The 13,921-nt window shown below is 26.1% G+C and overlaps 1 protein-coding gene across 2 annotated transcripts in view; it reads left to right on the plus strand.

Annotated features, from left to right (window-relative positions):
- Positions 1-13,921, plus strand: part of LOC129962827 (glycogen synthase kinase-3 beta-like) — a 32,185-nt gene that overhangs the window by 12,311 nt on the left and 5,953 nt on the right. For both annotated transcript variants that reach the window (XM_056076828.1, XM_056076834.1), the window contains exons 3-5: positions 960-1,070; positions 2,581-2,711; positions 7,352-7,458. In XM_056076828.1, coding sequence (XP_055932803.1) covers positions 960-1,070; positions 2,581-2,711; positions 7,352-7,458 — 349 coding nt within the window. The remainder of the gene's footprint in view (positions 1-959; positions 1,071-2,580; positions 2,712-7,351; positions 7,459-13,921) is intronic.

Here is a 13,921-nt window from a genome sequence, read left to right on the forward strand (position 1 = left end):
TACCTTATATATGTTAAATTAACATTTTTGAAATTAGAAGCGATTCTTTTTTTAATTCATAATCTTAATTCACAGTTCTCATAATTTAGACAGAAATAATTAAAGTCATCAAATATAATGAGCTAATAAATAGGAATTCACCATTTTATATTTCTGAAGCCTTCAGCATATGTATCGATTAAAAAAATGTACTTATAATTAAAAAATTATGCTTAATATTTATTTTGTGTGTGTGAATGGCAAATGCAAATGTGATTTTCAGCATGAAGGGAATAATTTTGCTTGTTTCTATTTTGCTTTAAATTTCTCTACATTCCTTCAGTTTTGGTCTCTTCTATTTATATAAAAACTTATAATACATAAAACAAATTGTTTTGTGTATATTAACATTTAAATTATTAGAACCTTATTATTTAAATAGGGCTTACATTTTCTATCATAACCATAATGTTAAAAGAATTTAAAATGTAAGAAGAAATATTCCCAATACCCTCTCTTTTTTACTTATATCTGACATTTTATTCTGTTCTGCTAATTGATTTATGCATTATGTGTTATGATAATGTAAATCATTATATATATATATATAGGTTTAATTGCATCTTTACATAACTTTTTTTTTTTTTTTTTTTTGTATGTGTATGAAGTTAAAATTGTATTATAAATGTTCCAAATGAACTTTTAGATTTCAAGAAATGCAAATGTTTTAAATTTATTATATTTTTAAAAATAATATTTAGAGTGATATCTGTGTGCAGAATTCTTGATGGGGGAAAAAAGGCTATATGGCTTTTTTTATTCATTGTGAACAAAACATAATAAATTATGTACTTAAAATTTGTCAGTTTAATAAATAAGGTTTGAAAAGATTCATACATGTGCTTTGAGTTAAACAGATTGATTAAATACACACACATAGACTGACTGGGTTTTATATATAAATACATTTTTGCTTTCAGAAAGAAGAAGTATATCTGAACCTAGTCTTGGAGTTCATTCCAGAGACAGTGTACCGTGTTGCAAGGCATTACAGTAAATCCAAGCAAACAATACCCATATCTTACGTCAAGGTGATTAATGTGTATTGTTCTTTCTCTTAAATTTAGTGAAAAATCTTAAAATTACTGATGCTATGTGATAAAAAATTATTCTTGTTGTGAAAAAGCAGTGCAGAATGATGGACTTGCACATTTTTATATGCTTTTATTTTATGGCATTTTCAGATTTATAAGGATAAAATTTTGATTTGTCACTCTCTTTTTAAAGTGATATAGCTTTTGAATTTTATTCCTATGTATAGTTTTAACGGCAATATGTTATTTTGATATTTTCAGAACTTAAATACTTGTCATGTTTTTTAAGTAATGAATGTGAAACCCACTGATACAGCCATATTATATGTAGAATGATTATTTTTAACAACAAATTCAAACCTATGGAAAAGTACTTGAAATTGGCCAATAAATTTCCTTAAGTTTTTATGCATTTTCAGATTTTTTTCCACTTCTATAACGAAGAATAGTTCATTGATACACAGAATTCATTGATATAATCCAAAATTGGGATTTGAGTTTTTGAACAATGTTTATGCTTCAGATCAACAAAAGTTGAGGTGGATCATTTTTGAAAGTGTATATATATTAGTGTGAAGAGAGATCAAACAACAAACTGAATTTAGAATCCTTCAGTAATGATGTTGATTTAATTCTAAGACTTGTTCTGAATGATCAGCAAAAAAACTTAGCAATGAAGAATTGTTTAATTTAGTTTGTGGTTGAATTCAGGCCATTTAATGATTTTTCTTAAATTGATTTTTCTTCTTTAGACCTTTTATTAATGCCTTAAAGAAAATGGGACATTTTATCTTACTTTTTTCTCCACAATATGTTAAAAGCTGTTACAATACAGAAAAGTTCATTAGAAAAAAAAAAAAAAAACACCATGAATTGCATAGCATTCAGCAAGCTAAATGATGAAAGAATGTGACTATAGAAGAAAACAGGTTTCTTTTTTTAAGGAAAAACCTAATCATTGATTTTTTTTAAACTTCTCAAAAATATTTGCTTTATTAATGCCAGAAGAAAGAGACAAACATTTAATGTTTTAAGTCTTGTAAAAAGCAGTAACATGAAAAGCAAATTGAACAGCCTTCTCAAATCCATAAATGAAATAAATTCATTGAGCTGAAAAACGAATGAATGAAATTTATGTAAAAAATAATATGATCTTGGCACTAAAGTTGTAAATCATAGATGATAGTCAATTTTTAAGACCAACCAGTTTTATTGAAGTGCCTCTAAATTATGTTCTTTATTTTGTTTGTCATATTATGAAGTTAAATTGGGAACATATATTTGTTAAAAGTATATAAGATAGTTGAAAGATGTAATTTCTACTGGTTATAATTTTATCCACAAAAACTTTAAATTTGCTTATACATGTTATGAACAATGTTGTATTTTGATTTAAAAATGGTTTCAACATTTTTATTATACTTTTAACTATCTATTTGTAAAATTTGTTTTATATCTTACTTTCATGAGCAGTATCGCTTGTTAACTAAGTCGTATTGCTTTGCAGCTTTATATGTATCAGTTGTTTCGAAGTCTAGCGTATACTCATTCTCTTGGTATTTGTCATCGAGACATCAAGCCTCAAAACTTGTTGTTGGATACTGAAACAGGAATTTTGAAGCTCTGCGACTTTGGCAGGTATGCACTGCTTACCTTTTTTTTTTTAATGTAGCAATTAAAGATAAATGCTTTGCGTCCTTTTGAGAGTTTTTAAAAGTATAAATAAAAATAGATTTTTTTCTTTAATAAATTATCTTGTGTTATTTTTAGACTTATAAGATTCTAAAGTCTAAAAGAAAATTATCTCTCAGCATATCTCTATATTAAGGGAAAGAGAAAATATATTTAAAATAAAGCATATCAGTATTTGTTTAATGCTAATCAGTTGATTGCTTATGTCATAGTTGGAAATGATACTTTTGAAAATAAAAGTAATTTATGTGAAATGTTAAGCTAAATACCAGAAGAGTTACTTATTTTTTGAATTTTAAAATGGCAGCAATGCAGCAGAACACACTTGCAAACACACAATATGTAACTTTCAAATGGAGGTTGATTTAGACCTCTAAAGACCATGATTGGTGAAGATCTGCAGAAATTTCTCAAAGTCATGTCGTGAGATTTATTGCAATAGATATTTTTTTTTTTTAATAAGAAATCTATCTAAAAAAAATTGCTTGTGATAGTTATTTGACTACATTAGAAAAATCAATTTACTGAAGGTTGTCGGCTGTGTTCAGGTTGAGTAATTTTGATTTGTGAATTTTCTTGCATTCTGAGGGATTTGAGGCTTCTTGACAATGATTTTTTAGGAATAGAGTAGAAGCAAATGAATAAAGAGTTTTTAAGTAATCTTAGCATTTCTTGATCTACCATTCCAGAACATTTGAAATAGATTGGCAAAGTTAAGAGGGAAAGTTTTATTTCCTCCTAAAAAGAGTTTGTGGAAAATTAAAGTTAATTATGTAATCTTTAATTTGTTGCTCCTATAAAATAACATGCAAACACTTTCTGATGAAGTAGGGATTAGAAATAGAATTGATTTTTTTAAAATCATTTCTATTTCTAATCCCTATTTCTAAAAATCATTTCTATTTCTAATTCTGGTGCTATGTCAAACCATAAATGTTCATCATAATTGTCTACATGTTGCAAGAGAAACTCTAGAAAATTGCATTGAGAAAATTTATCTTATTTGTCTGAATATTGTATTTTTGATTGTGAATATTTTCAGGTTGATACAATATTTCTCGTGTGGAAATTTTTTTCAAGATATGAAAATTCTCAAAAATGAAATGTTTAATACAATTTTTAAGTTTTATTTCGTCTTTTCCTACAGATAAAGAAGTGAGAATTCATCCAGAAAATGGCATTGTATATTGGGGCATTATGAGATCAATTGCATCATTTACATGCATGCAGATACACATATTTGCATTATGAAATTGCAGAGTAAATATTCAAATGTTTCAAATTAATTTTAATTTGTTGGGAGAAAAAACTGACCTTGCTTTTTAATCCCTCTAATATTTTTTTTTTATTTCATTATTTTCTGTGAAACTGAAAGGAAACGTAATGACCTCCAACTCCGCATTTTGTTTATTTTAAAAATTAGTGTGCCTGTTTAAATGGGCTGTTATACAGTTAACTATCTACTATATCTTAGATCTGATTCTTCTAGATTAATTATCGAAAGTGGATAGAAAATCTCGTGTATATTGGTAAGTGCTTAAGGAGGAAAGGGGAATTAACACACACACTATTTGTAGTACACTTTAGATGTAAATAAACAATAACATTAAAAGTTTTCCTGGTAACAGGATTTTCTTTATCTATAATGTTCATGTGCATGCATTTCAAAACTAAGCACTAAAATAGGTTTGAGACAAATAATGATCCACTAACAGAAAGAAATGAATCACGGACACAGGCATGGAACAAAAAAAAAAAAAAAAAAAAAAAAAAAAAAACTTGAATTTCATAAAATAATGAAATTTGCCAAACATAAAAACTGAGTAATAAAATAAATATGATTAAATGAACACTAAAATGAATATATTTAAACAAAAAAAATGCTCAAGATATTAAAAATATTGCAGAAATATTGTGTAAAAGAAAATTAATCTCAAGAATAAATTCAATTTCAAAAATGCGGAAATCTGCATTTCTTTGGAAATGTAATGCCAATATAAAATGAAAATAATTATGAAAGAAGATATTAGCATTAATTTCCAATTGGAAGTGGGAATATTTTGAATCAGCAGATTTTAGATTGTTAATTTTTGCTACAATCCAACATAAAAATATAATTTTGAAAAATGCAAGTCTGCTATTCCTTTACATAACATTCAGGAATCCTCAAATTAAAACTAATTATTAAAATCGGATTGAAATAAGTTGTGATCTACTAATAGAAAAAAAAAAAATTTTTTTTAGAAACAAAGGAATAACTCGGTACTGTCTATATGTTCATTCATAAACACTTCATAATAACCTAATGTAATAAAAGCAAAAACCTAAACATAACACAGATGGCAAAAGAGTATTGACATTTCTAGTACAATTGACATTACTAGACAATTATTATATAAGAAGATTGCACAATAAATATGAATGAAATATACCAGATTAATCTTAATTTGAATAAGGGGGAAAAAATAAAAGCATTTCCTTCTAATCATATTACTTTTTTATTTTTTGAAAGAAAAACTAGAGAACTTGTTCTCAGTATTTTAAATATTATTTTAGCAAATTAGAAAGACAGGGGAGAGATGTACTAAAGTAATTGAAAGTCAAATTTATTGTTTATGTAACTCATTGGGCTTGCTATAGGTATGTAGTTCACTAACTTGCAGTTGCCATAAAATTTTGTGATATTGTATTTTAAAAGTCGCAATTCTCATGGAAGACAATTTGAATTTATAAGAAAATACAATCATTTGGTCAGTTATCAGTACAAACTCAATGCATATATTTTAAATCTAGTTTGATTTACATAATATTGATGTTTTAAATTTATTAAGGATCAGACATTGGATAAAGCATTTACTTTTTAAAATGAAAGAAATATATTTAGGACTTTTCATCTCAGTTTTTTATAACTATCACTAATTATATCTGACATGCCATTAACTCTTAATTTCTTAAAGTACTCTTCCAAAGTGTAGATGTTGATATCTAACATTTTATTAGAATGTCACAAAGCTTACTTGAATTGTTATGTGAATCTTCAAAATGCAGTTAATATTTTTAATAATTCTAAAAACTACAATATTTATTTGTTTGATAAATAATTTTATAGTATAATGCCAGAATTTACTGTCATATTTCTGACTGCATGTAGAATAGCATCATATGTAGAATTTGATATGATCTGGAAAATAATATTGGAAGCAAATTTTGTGTATTTATCAATAAAATAAGCATATATTATGATTCTATTTTTAAAAAATTTCATCTCTTTGAATGATGTAGCTTGAAATATTTAAGAATTGAATGATTAGAGTTGATTATTAGTTTTTATTAAAATATTCAGATCAAGAATCTTGTAAGATAATTGTGGGAGGTAATTAAGATTCTGATGATACTATCTCTTATCCAAATAATAATTAAAAGATAATTATCTTTAAAGATATTCAAGTTGAAAGACTCGAAGAAATGTGTTGCAGAAGATTTGGTTTTACATTAGTTGAAAAATTTTCTATTTACAAAAGAACTTAAATTATATGTAAGAAATACATGCTGTAAATATATCTAAAACAAAGAATGAGCAAAGGCCAAATTGATGGAAAGAAAAAGAAACATTACATATAAAACGAAAGATTTAAAATAAAGAATGTAAATATAAGAGAGGTTTCTGGATTGCAGAAGAAAGCACTTAAAAAAAAGTGAAAAGGCAGAGAAGGACAGATTTTCAAAGCTTAGAGAAACATAACTTTAGGAATTCAGATTCATAATGCACAATGAACAAAGTGTGTGTAAGGCTATTAAAATAACATGCTTTTTATGTTTGTCATTAGTTGATGATTAAAAATATTTTATGAAGAAAATCATGAACATCATACATAGATGTTTAATATAAAATAAATGCAATTAACATGCTCAGTGAACCAATTGATCACAAAGAATAATTAAATATTTTAATGGTATACTGATTCTATTTCATTTTTTTTTTAAATGTAAATAAATTTGCTGATTTTTGCCTCTTCATTCTGCCTTACACTGATAAAAAATAAGGTTAGATTCTTAAGGGATTGATATTTAAGAATTTTGCTTCAGTTAAAGTTTGAATATGTTTGTGAAGCAAACAGCCTTTAGTAATATGACATTTAGTGGCTAATGGCAAGGGTTCTTGCATTATAGTCTCAAAAACATATTTTGAACTTTATATTTTGTCTTATCTTATTAACTTAAGCACAACAGGTATCCTTAATGTTGTTTGTTTAGGCTTCTTGGAGCAGTAAGCAAGATAATAATTGCACATTTGATCATTAACAGTGAAAATGTCCATTCAATTTTGCATTTTATGTCTAAAATATGTTGTTTGATTTAAAGCAAAAATTCTTGGAAGTCCTTGAATTTTTTTGTAGTGGAAGTGGAAACACCCTCTTAATCTGCTCGACATACCTTATAGTGTTACCTTTGAATTTCTAATTCACCTTGTATGAGAAAGAAGTTGACATTATCTCTTTTATTATTTGAATATTTTCATCAGTAATTTTTTGATAAAGAATAAGCTTCTATTTTAAGTCAAAATGTTATTATTCTTCTCTTCTCAGTGCAAAGCACCTGGTGAAAGGTGAGCCCAATGTGTCCTACATTTGTTCTCGCTATTATCGAGCTCCTGAGTTGATATTTGGAGCCACAGATTACACAACCATGATTGGTAAGATTATGCCAAATTCTTTACTTTCATTTAATTTTTTGAAAAATTAAATTTATTATATGTTAAAGAAATTCAAACTATTGAATAGAGGTTTTTCACATTTTATTCACAAATACGTAAACGTCTTGAAGGAAAATATTGTGACAGTTTATTAAATATATTTTATTAATCTAAAACTCTATTTTTGTCTATAGGAAAGATTTTTATCATTAGTGTTTAGTGTGTTGTGTAAATTGAACAAATATATAAATATTTTAAACTATATTATTTATTTGCTTTCAAGTTCCCATTTGCATAGTTTATTAAATTTTGCAGAATTATTTAAACTTTATTACTCATGGAAAAATTTTGGTACTTTTTGAAAATCTTTTCAACTGTAATTTTTTTTTAAAGTCACGAGTTAAAAAAGTGATTGATATAGCTCATATTCTTGTTTTAATTCCAAATAAGGTTGTAGATGATAAGAAGATTTTGTATATTATAGATTTTAAATAAAAACAATTTTTTATCATGAAATATTATATTTATTCTCTAAAAATGTTTTTATTTATATGAATATTTCCAAGCTGTCAAGTTCTACTATTCGGTATAATTTACTCCCTGGCATGTACCCATTGCTCCTTGTAGTTGTTTACAGTCAATTTGGTGTATGCTAAATGTATGCTTCATTAAGTTATAACTGTTTGCTTTACTTCTAATTGACTCATACACTCATAAACAATCAACATAGATAAATTCTTATCAAAATAATCTGCATAAATAAAGTGGAATTCTTCAATAATTTATACATTATATAAATACAAGGTAGTCAATAAGTTTTTCACATTTTGCCTACAAATGTTATGTGAAGCAGAATGAAGATTTTAGTGAAAATTTGCTGACAATTTTATTATATATTAAAAATAATATATATATTTCTTTATTGATTAAAAATTATATTTCCATATATATAGAAATGATTTTTAATTTGCTATTCCCATTAAATTTAATCTTCTATTCCAAATTAAAAGAAATATCTTAGATACTTTAAATCATTATGTTTATCAGTTAATGCATGATGCGTTAAAAATTAAATTTAAATAATTCTTTCATTTTTTTTATCATTGTTTAAAATTTTTAGATAATCTTTGGAAAAAAATTAGCTCAATATGATTTTTTTTAAAAATCATTTAATGTAATTAATATTTTTACTTTAATTAACCTCTTCCTGTAAGATTTAATAATAAAAATTTTTCCATGAAATAATCCTTCAATTTTTATTTAAAAAAATTGTTTCATTTTATAATTTTTACATATTGTTAATTAAAATTATATTACTGATATAGATAAAGCTGCAATTCGTAATTTCATATTCAATAAAAAGAAATTCATTTTCTTCAAAATTGTCTAATGACTTCAGATTAGCACCTAGTTTTCGCAAACTCAGAGCATTTACAATAGGCACTTTTGTAAATTACTTTATTTCAGGCATATCATCTATTTTCTTTCAAATCCATTATTCTGATGATGAGTCCACGACTCCAAAGTATTCACTAGAATCACTTATTAGTTCTTCTAAAATATTTTTGCCTTTTTGGTAATCTTTCACTATCATTAATTTCATTATCAGTATCAGATAAATATATGCTTATTTCTTCAGAATCACTCAAATTTTTTTTATCTTCATAGTCGGCATTACTCTTATCCATTACAGTATTTGTTTCACAGCACATTTTTCCTTTAGTAAAAATATATATTGATTGCACCAATGTTCACACTAAATGTGGAATCCCACTGACTAGCAATAATTTGGCTATGACTTGTACCACGAAATTCTGACCATTAACAATATAAGATAGTGATCTATTATATCAATATATAGTATAGTAAAAAAGAACTGCCTGATTCAATGCACTAGAAATTTTATACCAAACTTATTATTATATTCGACAGTAACTTTAGTCCAATGACGAGTAGAGCTTGTCACTATGTAGTATGGTATGAAAAACATATGACAAGCTATGCTCATCATTTTACCAGAAGGGGTTAAAAAGAAAGTTGGAAATAAGAATTTGTGTATTGAAATATTTTATGTATTTCTAAAGGAATGCTTTACATATATATATTAAAAAGAATTTTGATTTTTCATTAACATTCATTTCAGCATTGTTTTTCGCTTTTTTTTTTTTTTTTTGTATTGTTTAAACCACATTGTCATTTACAGTTAATTTAGTATGTATATCGTAAGTATTCTTATTTACAAATACTAAAATATAAAAAAAAGGTTTTATGACAATTAAGCATGAAGTTTTTTATTGAAAATGGAACTATCTTTCTGTAGAAAAAGCATTATAATGAATATGTAGCACAAATAAGAAACAAATTCTAATTTCCACTTGATAAATTTAAAAAAAAAATGCTTATTATTGGACATGAAAATGTTTCAGTTTTGGGCATTGTCAGTATTTTGTAGAAAACACATTGTAATGAATATGTAGCACAAGCAGGAAGTAAATTCTAATTTTCATTCGATAAATTTAAGTAAACTTTAAAAATATATTTACAGTGGTTCAAACAATTGAGAGTACACCTTATTTGCATTTGATAATTCCAACTTTCAGTATAAATAACACTCTACTGAGAAGTGTAAACATGTTTTTATTTTTACACTTGAAAAATGGCTTAATTTAAAGTAAAAATAAAGTACAATCAACAAAAAACTTCTAAACTGAAATTTTTCAGAAGCATTTTAAATAAACATATGCAGATTTTTGTCTCAAAAAATTGAGAATACACCAATGAAATTTTTGTAATATCTCACATAGAAAGAACGTTTCAATATTTAGTTGCATGTCCTTTGGTTTTTATAATGGCCTTTAAATGTCATGGGAATGGTTAAGCAAAAATAAGAAGAAAAAAATACTGCATATTTACATTAAATTGTAGCAGAATAATCTGATTAGATAATAAAGCAGAAGTGCTCTCAAAATAGTATAATGTGCATGTATATTTGAATTCCATTTATGTATTAAAATGCATGTCAACACCTTTAGATTCATGTCTTTTTACAAATTTCTTAAAACCTGAATGAATTATGTTTGAAATTTTAATAAGTAAAAAATAGACTTTAACTTACATTTTACCATGAAGGTTTGATCAAAATGGCATTTAGGCAAGTGATTACAAATTAATGAAAAAATGATTTTCTCACCTTAAATCTTTAACTCACCTTATTATTAGAAAGCAAATAATGAAACTTTCAAGAATGTTTTATATACTGTATGTAAAACATAATGCATTTCCAAATATATATTCTAAAAGATATTAAGTTTATTTTTCGAAAAAAGAACGAAAATTTTTCTGCATATTTTATGCGTATAAAATGTAAGAGTTTTCATCTAGATTACATGAAACTTAAGGAATATGTGACAAAAATATTATTAAAGCACCATAAAATAAAAAGTAAATTCTTTAAGTAGTTGGGAAATTACTAGTATTTTTAATAGAATATTTCTTCTTTTCCTTTCATAATTTGAGAATCAAATATACTGTTCAGGTATTATTTTTTTAAATGCAATTTTCAAATATGATACAAGCTTGGAGGAGGGGGGGGGGCAGAATTGGATAAAATATTTATTTCTGTCTAATATAAAAAGTGCTTGAGATTTTTAAAATATTGTAAAAATTTTGCATTTAAAAAAATACAAAATTAATTGATCTCAAGAATGATAAAATTCTATTTTAAATATATTAAAATTCGTGTTTTTGCAGAAATGTGTCATATCTGAGTTGAACATTGTTAAAATGCTAGATAAAGAGGGATTTTACAAAAATTGATATTATATTCCTGAATCTTTGAATAATTGTACTTAATTCTACATAAAGCTAGGAATATATTAAATTTTCCTTCATACTTATAGGAGTGTTACATAAATTGCAAAAAGTTAAGTATACTAAAAAAATGAAAAATATGTTGTTCATCAGGGTTGCCATACCACATGGGGAATTTAATGATCATGTTTAAAAACCTGGAAAATACAGGGAAATTGGAAAATTTCATAAAAACGGAATTTTGTTATTTTTCATTGCTAGAATGAAAGATCATAGTTATGGCTTCCAAAAGCGAAATAATACAATTTGTGATTGTGTAATGCAAAAATTCGCCCCTTTTCTCTTTTTTTCTGTATAGGTTATTCCAGTTTCAATTAGCGAGACAGTTGTTCTTTCTCCATGCGATTTCCGAATTGCAGCTAATGAACATGTGTGAGACTTCTGTGAATGCATAAAAAAATGAAATACATTTCTCTAGCAGAATTATTAATGTTTAATCTGCTGAAGCAGTGTGGTGATGTTTAATTTACTGTACTTGAGTTTATTGAATGGTTTGTTTATTATTTGAGAAACTGAGCTTATTCAAAGTAGATTAGAGAATACCCAAACTAAAAAACTCAATCCTGATTTTTTTAAAGTTCCTCTAAACCAATTTGTTGCTCATTTTGTAAGAAGATAAGTCTAAGTAATATTGAAAGACAGGCACTTAATACTCATGCAAAAAGAGAAAAACATACAAGTCTGCATGCCAGTTCAAAAGAATCATTGATGGTACTGGACTTTGTATCTAAAAGGAATGACATGTCAAATCCAAAAATGTCAGATTTAATGTTTGAAAATAAACCAATTTCTAACTTTTTTATTCAAGAACAATAATTTAAAGCTGAATTTTTATGGGCATTAAAACTTCCGGCACACATTTGTCCTTTAATTCTTTCAATGATGTATGGAAATATTTTCCCTTATTTGTTGCAGATTAGCTCTATAAAACTGATGGCTGAAAAATCTGCAGAAATTGATATTCAAATACTTGAATTGGCAAAATGAATGAATGAATGGATGAATAAATAAATAAAAATTCTTGCTTTGTTATCCTGACAACAAAAATATTTTTTGTTTTATTTCATCCGATTCCTTTTATATGACTTGCTATTCTTGCTAAATTCTAGAAAATAAAGATAATTTTTTTTCCCTTCCTGTATTTTTGTATAAATCTTTTTTAATACAGTATTATATTGATTAATGTTAAATTGTTGCTTCCTTTCCTTACTTTTTCCACTTTCCAAAACTATATTCCATTGTAACTAGCACATGTGTTCTATTCGCACATTTTCTCGCATCTTGAATATATATATGTGGAAAACACAGGGAATTTTTCCAGATTTGAATGGCAACCTTGTTTATTGATATTTCCAATAACATTAGACCTCTTATATTATTACTTTGATTAAAATGTGATTAAAAACATTTGGACACCTCAATATTTTGTTTATCCTATTGACATCTAAGTATGATAAGATTTTTTTTTTTTTTTTTTTTTTTTTTACATGCAGTGATTGTTATTCCATGAGGAAGTCTTTTAGTTTTTATAATGTTGCTATAGGAATTACACACTGTTTTTATTAAAAAAAAGTTATTCCCTCTTATAGATGTGAGTCATTGTCCTCTCTGAAATTTGACATTATTATTCTTTCCACAAATAGAGATTTGGTTCCTAATTAGGTCAATTTAATTGCTCAACAAACCAGCCCTGCACAGCTCATGCTTTATGAACTGAAGCAGAATCATATTGAAAGAACCTAGACTATCAACAAACATTTGCTATAAATTTTGGAGCATGGAATTTCCAAATAATTAGCATTCTCACCATGTCCTCCATAGAAATGAGGAAGCCAATTTCAGAGTATTAAAATAGATAGGGTGTTTGTTATTGTATTTCTAAGACTTTTCTCAGAAATAATTTTCTGTAATTTTCATGTCAAAAATATCCCCAAAATTTAAGTATTTGAACTGTGAATATGTGAAATTTTAATTAAAAGGTATAGGTGAAGGGAAAATTTTTATAGTAGATACATTTCTAGCTCTCAGAAAAGTGTTAAAAACCATACAAACAACCTCACTGTATTGATTTTAGATCTAAAAGGTTTAAAATAGAAGGAAAGTATGAGATAAGTAGATTTTAAATAATTTGTTGTTTACATTGTTGAAAATCTGTTTGTGAATTATTGGTAATATTAAAAATTGCTCATTCAATCATAAGCAATGCTATCATGAAATAGAAACATTCAAAGACTACAATCTTTCAATCACGATAAAGGTGATTGCTGCATTTGGTGGACTGAGAACATAGTGCTAATGAGAGTCACATTGTAAAACTGCTTGGAATTGGTTGAAAAATTCCAAGAAGCATCTGGGTCAACTATCAGTATAATAATTTATATGAAATTTTGAATTCTCATTTTTCATGTTCAAGTAGCTGTTTTTAGACCACACTGTGATGCGACAAATACAAAGAATCCCTGATAGTGGTGCAAAGATCTACAATTTTGGAGTGATAAATCCTGTTATTCTATCTGGCAGTCGGATGGTAGAATCTGGGGGCAAAGAGGGCTTGGTGAATCCTATTTACCTGACTATTTTGCTGCACTAAGTT

Source organism: Argiope bruennichi, chromosome 1 (genome assembly GCF_947563725.1).
Source record: "Argiope bruennichi chromosome 1, qqArgBrue1.1, whole genome shotgun sequence".
Lineage (NCBI taxonomy): Eukaryota > Metazoa > Arthropoda > Arachnida > Araneae > Araneidae > Argiope > Argiope bruennichi.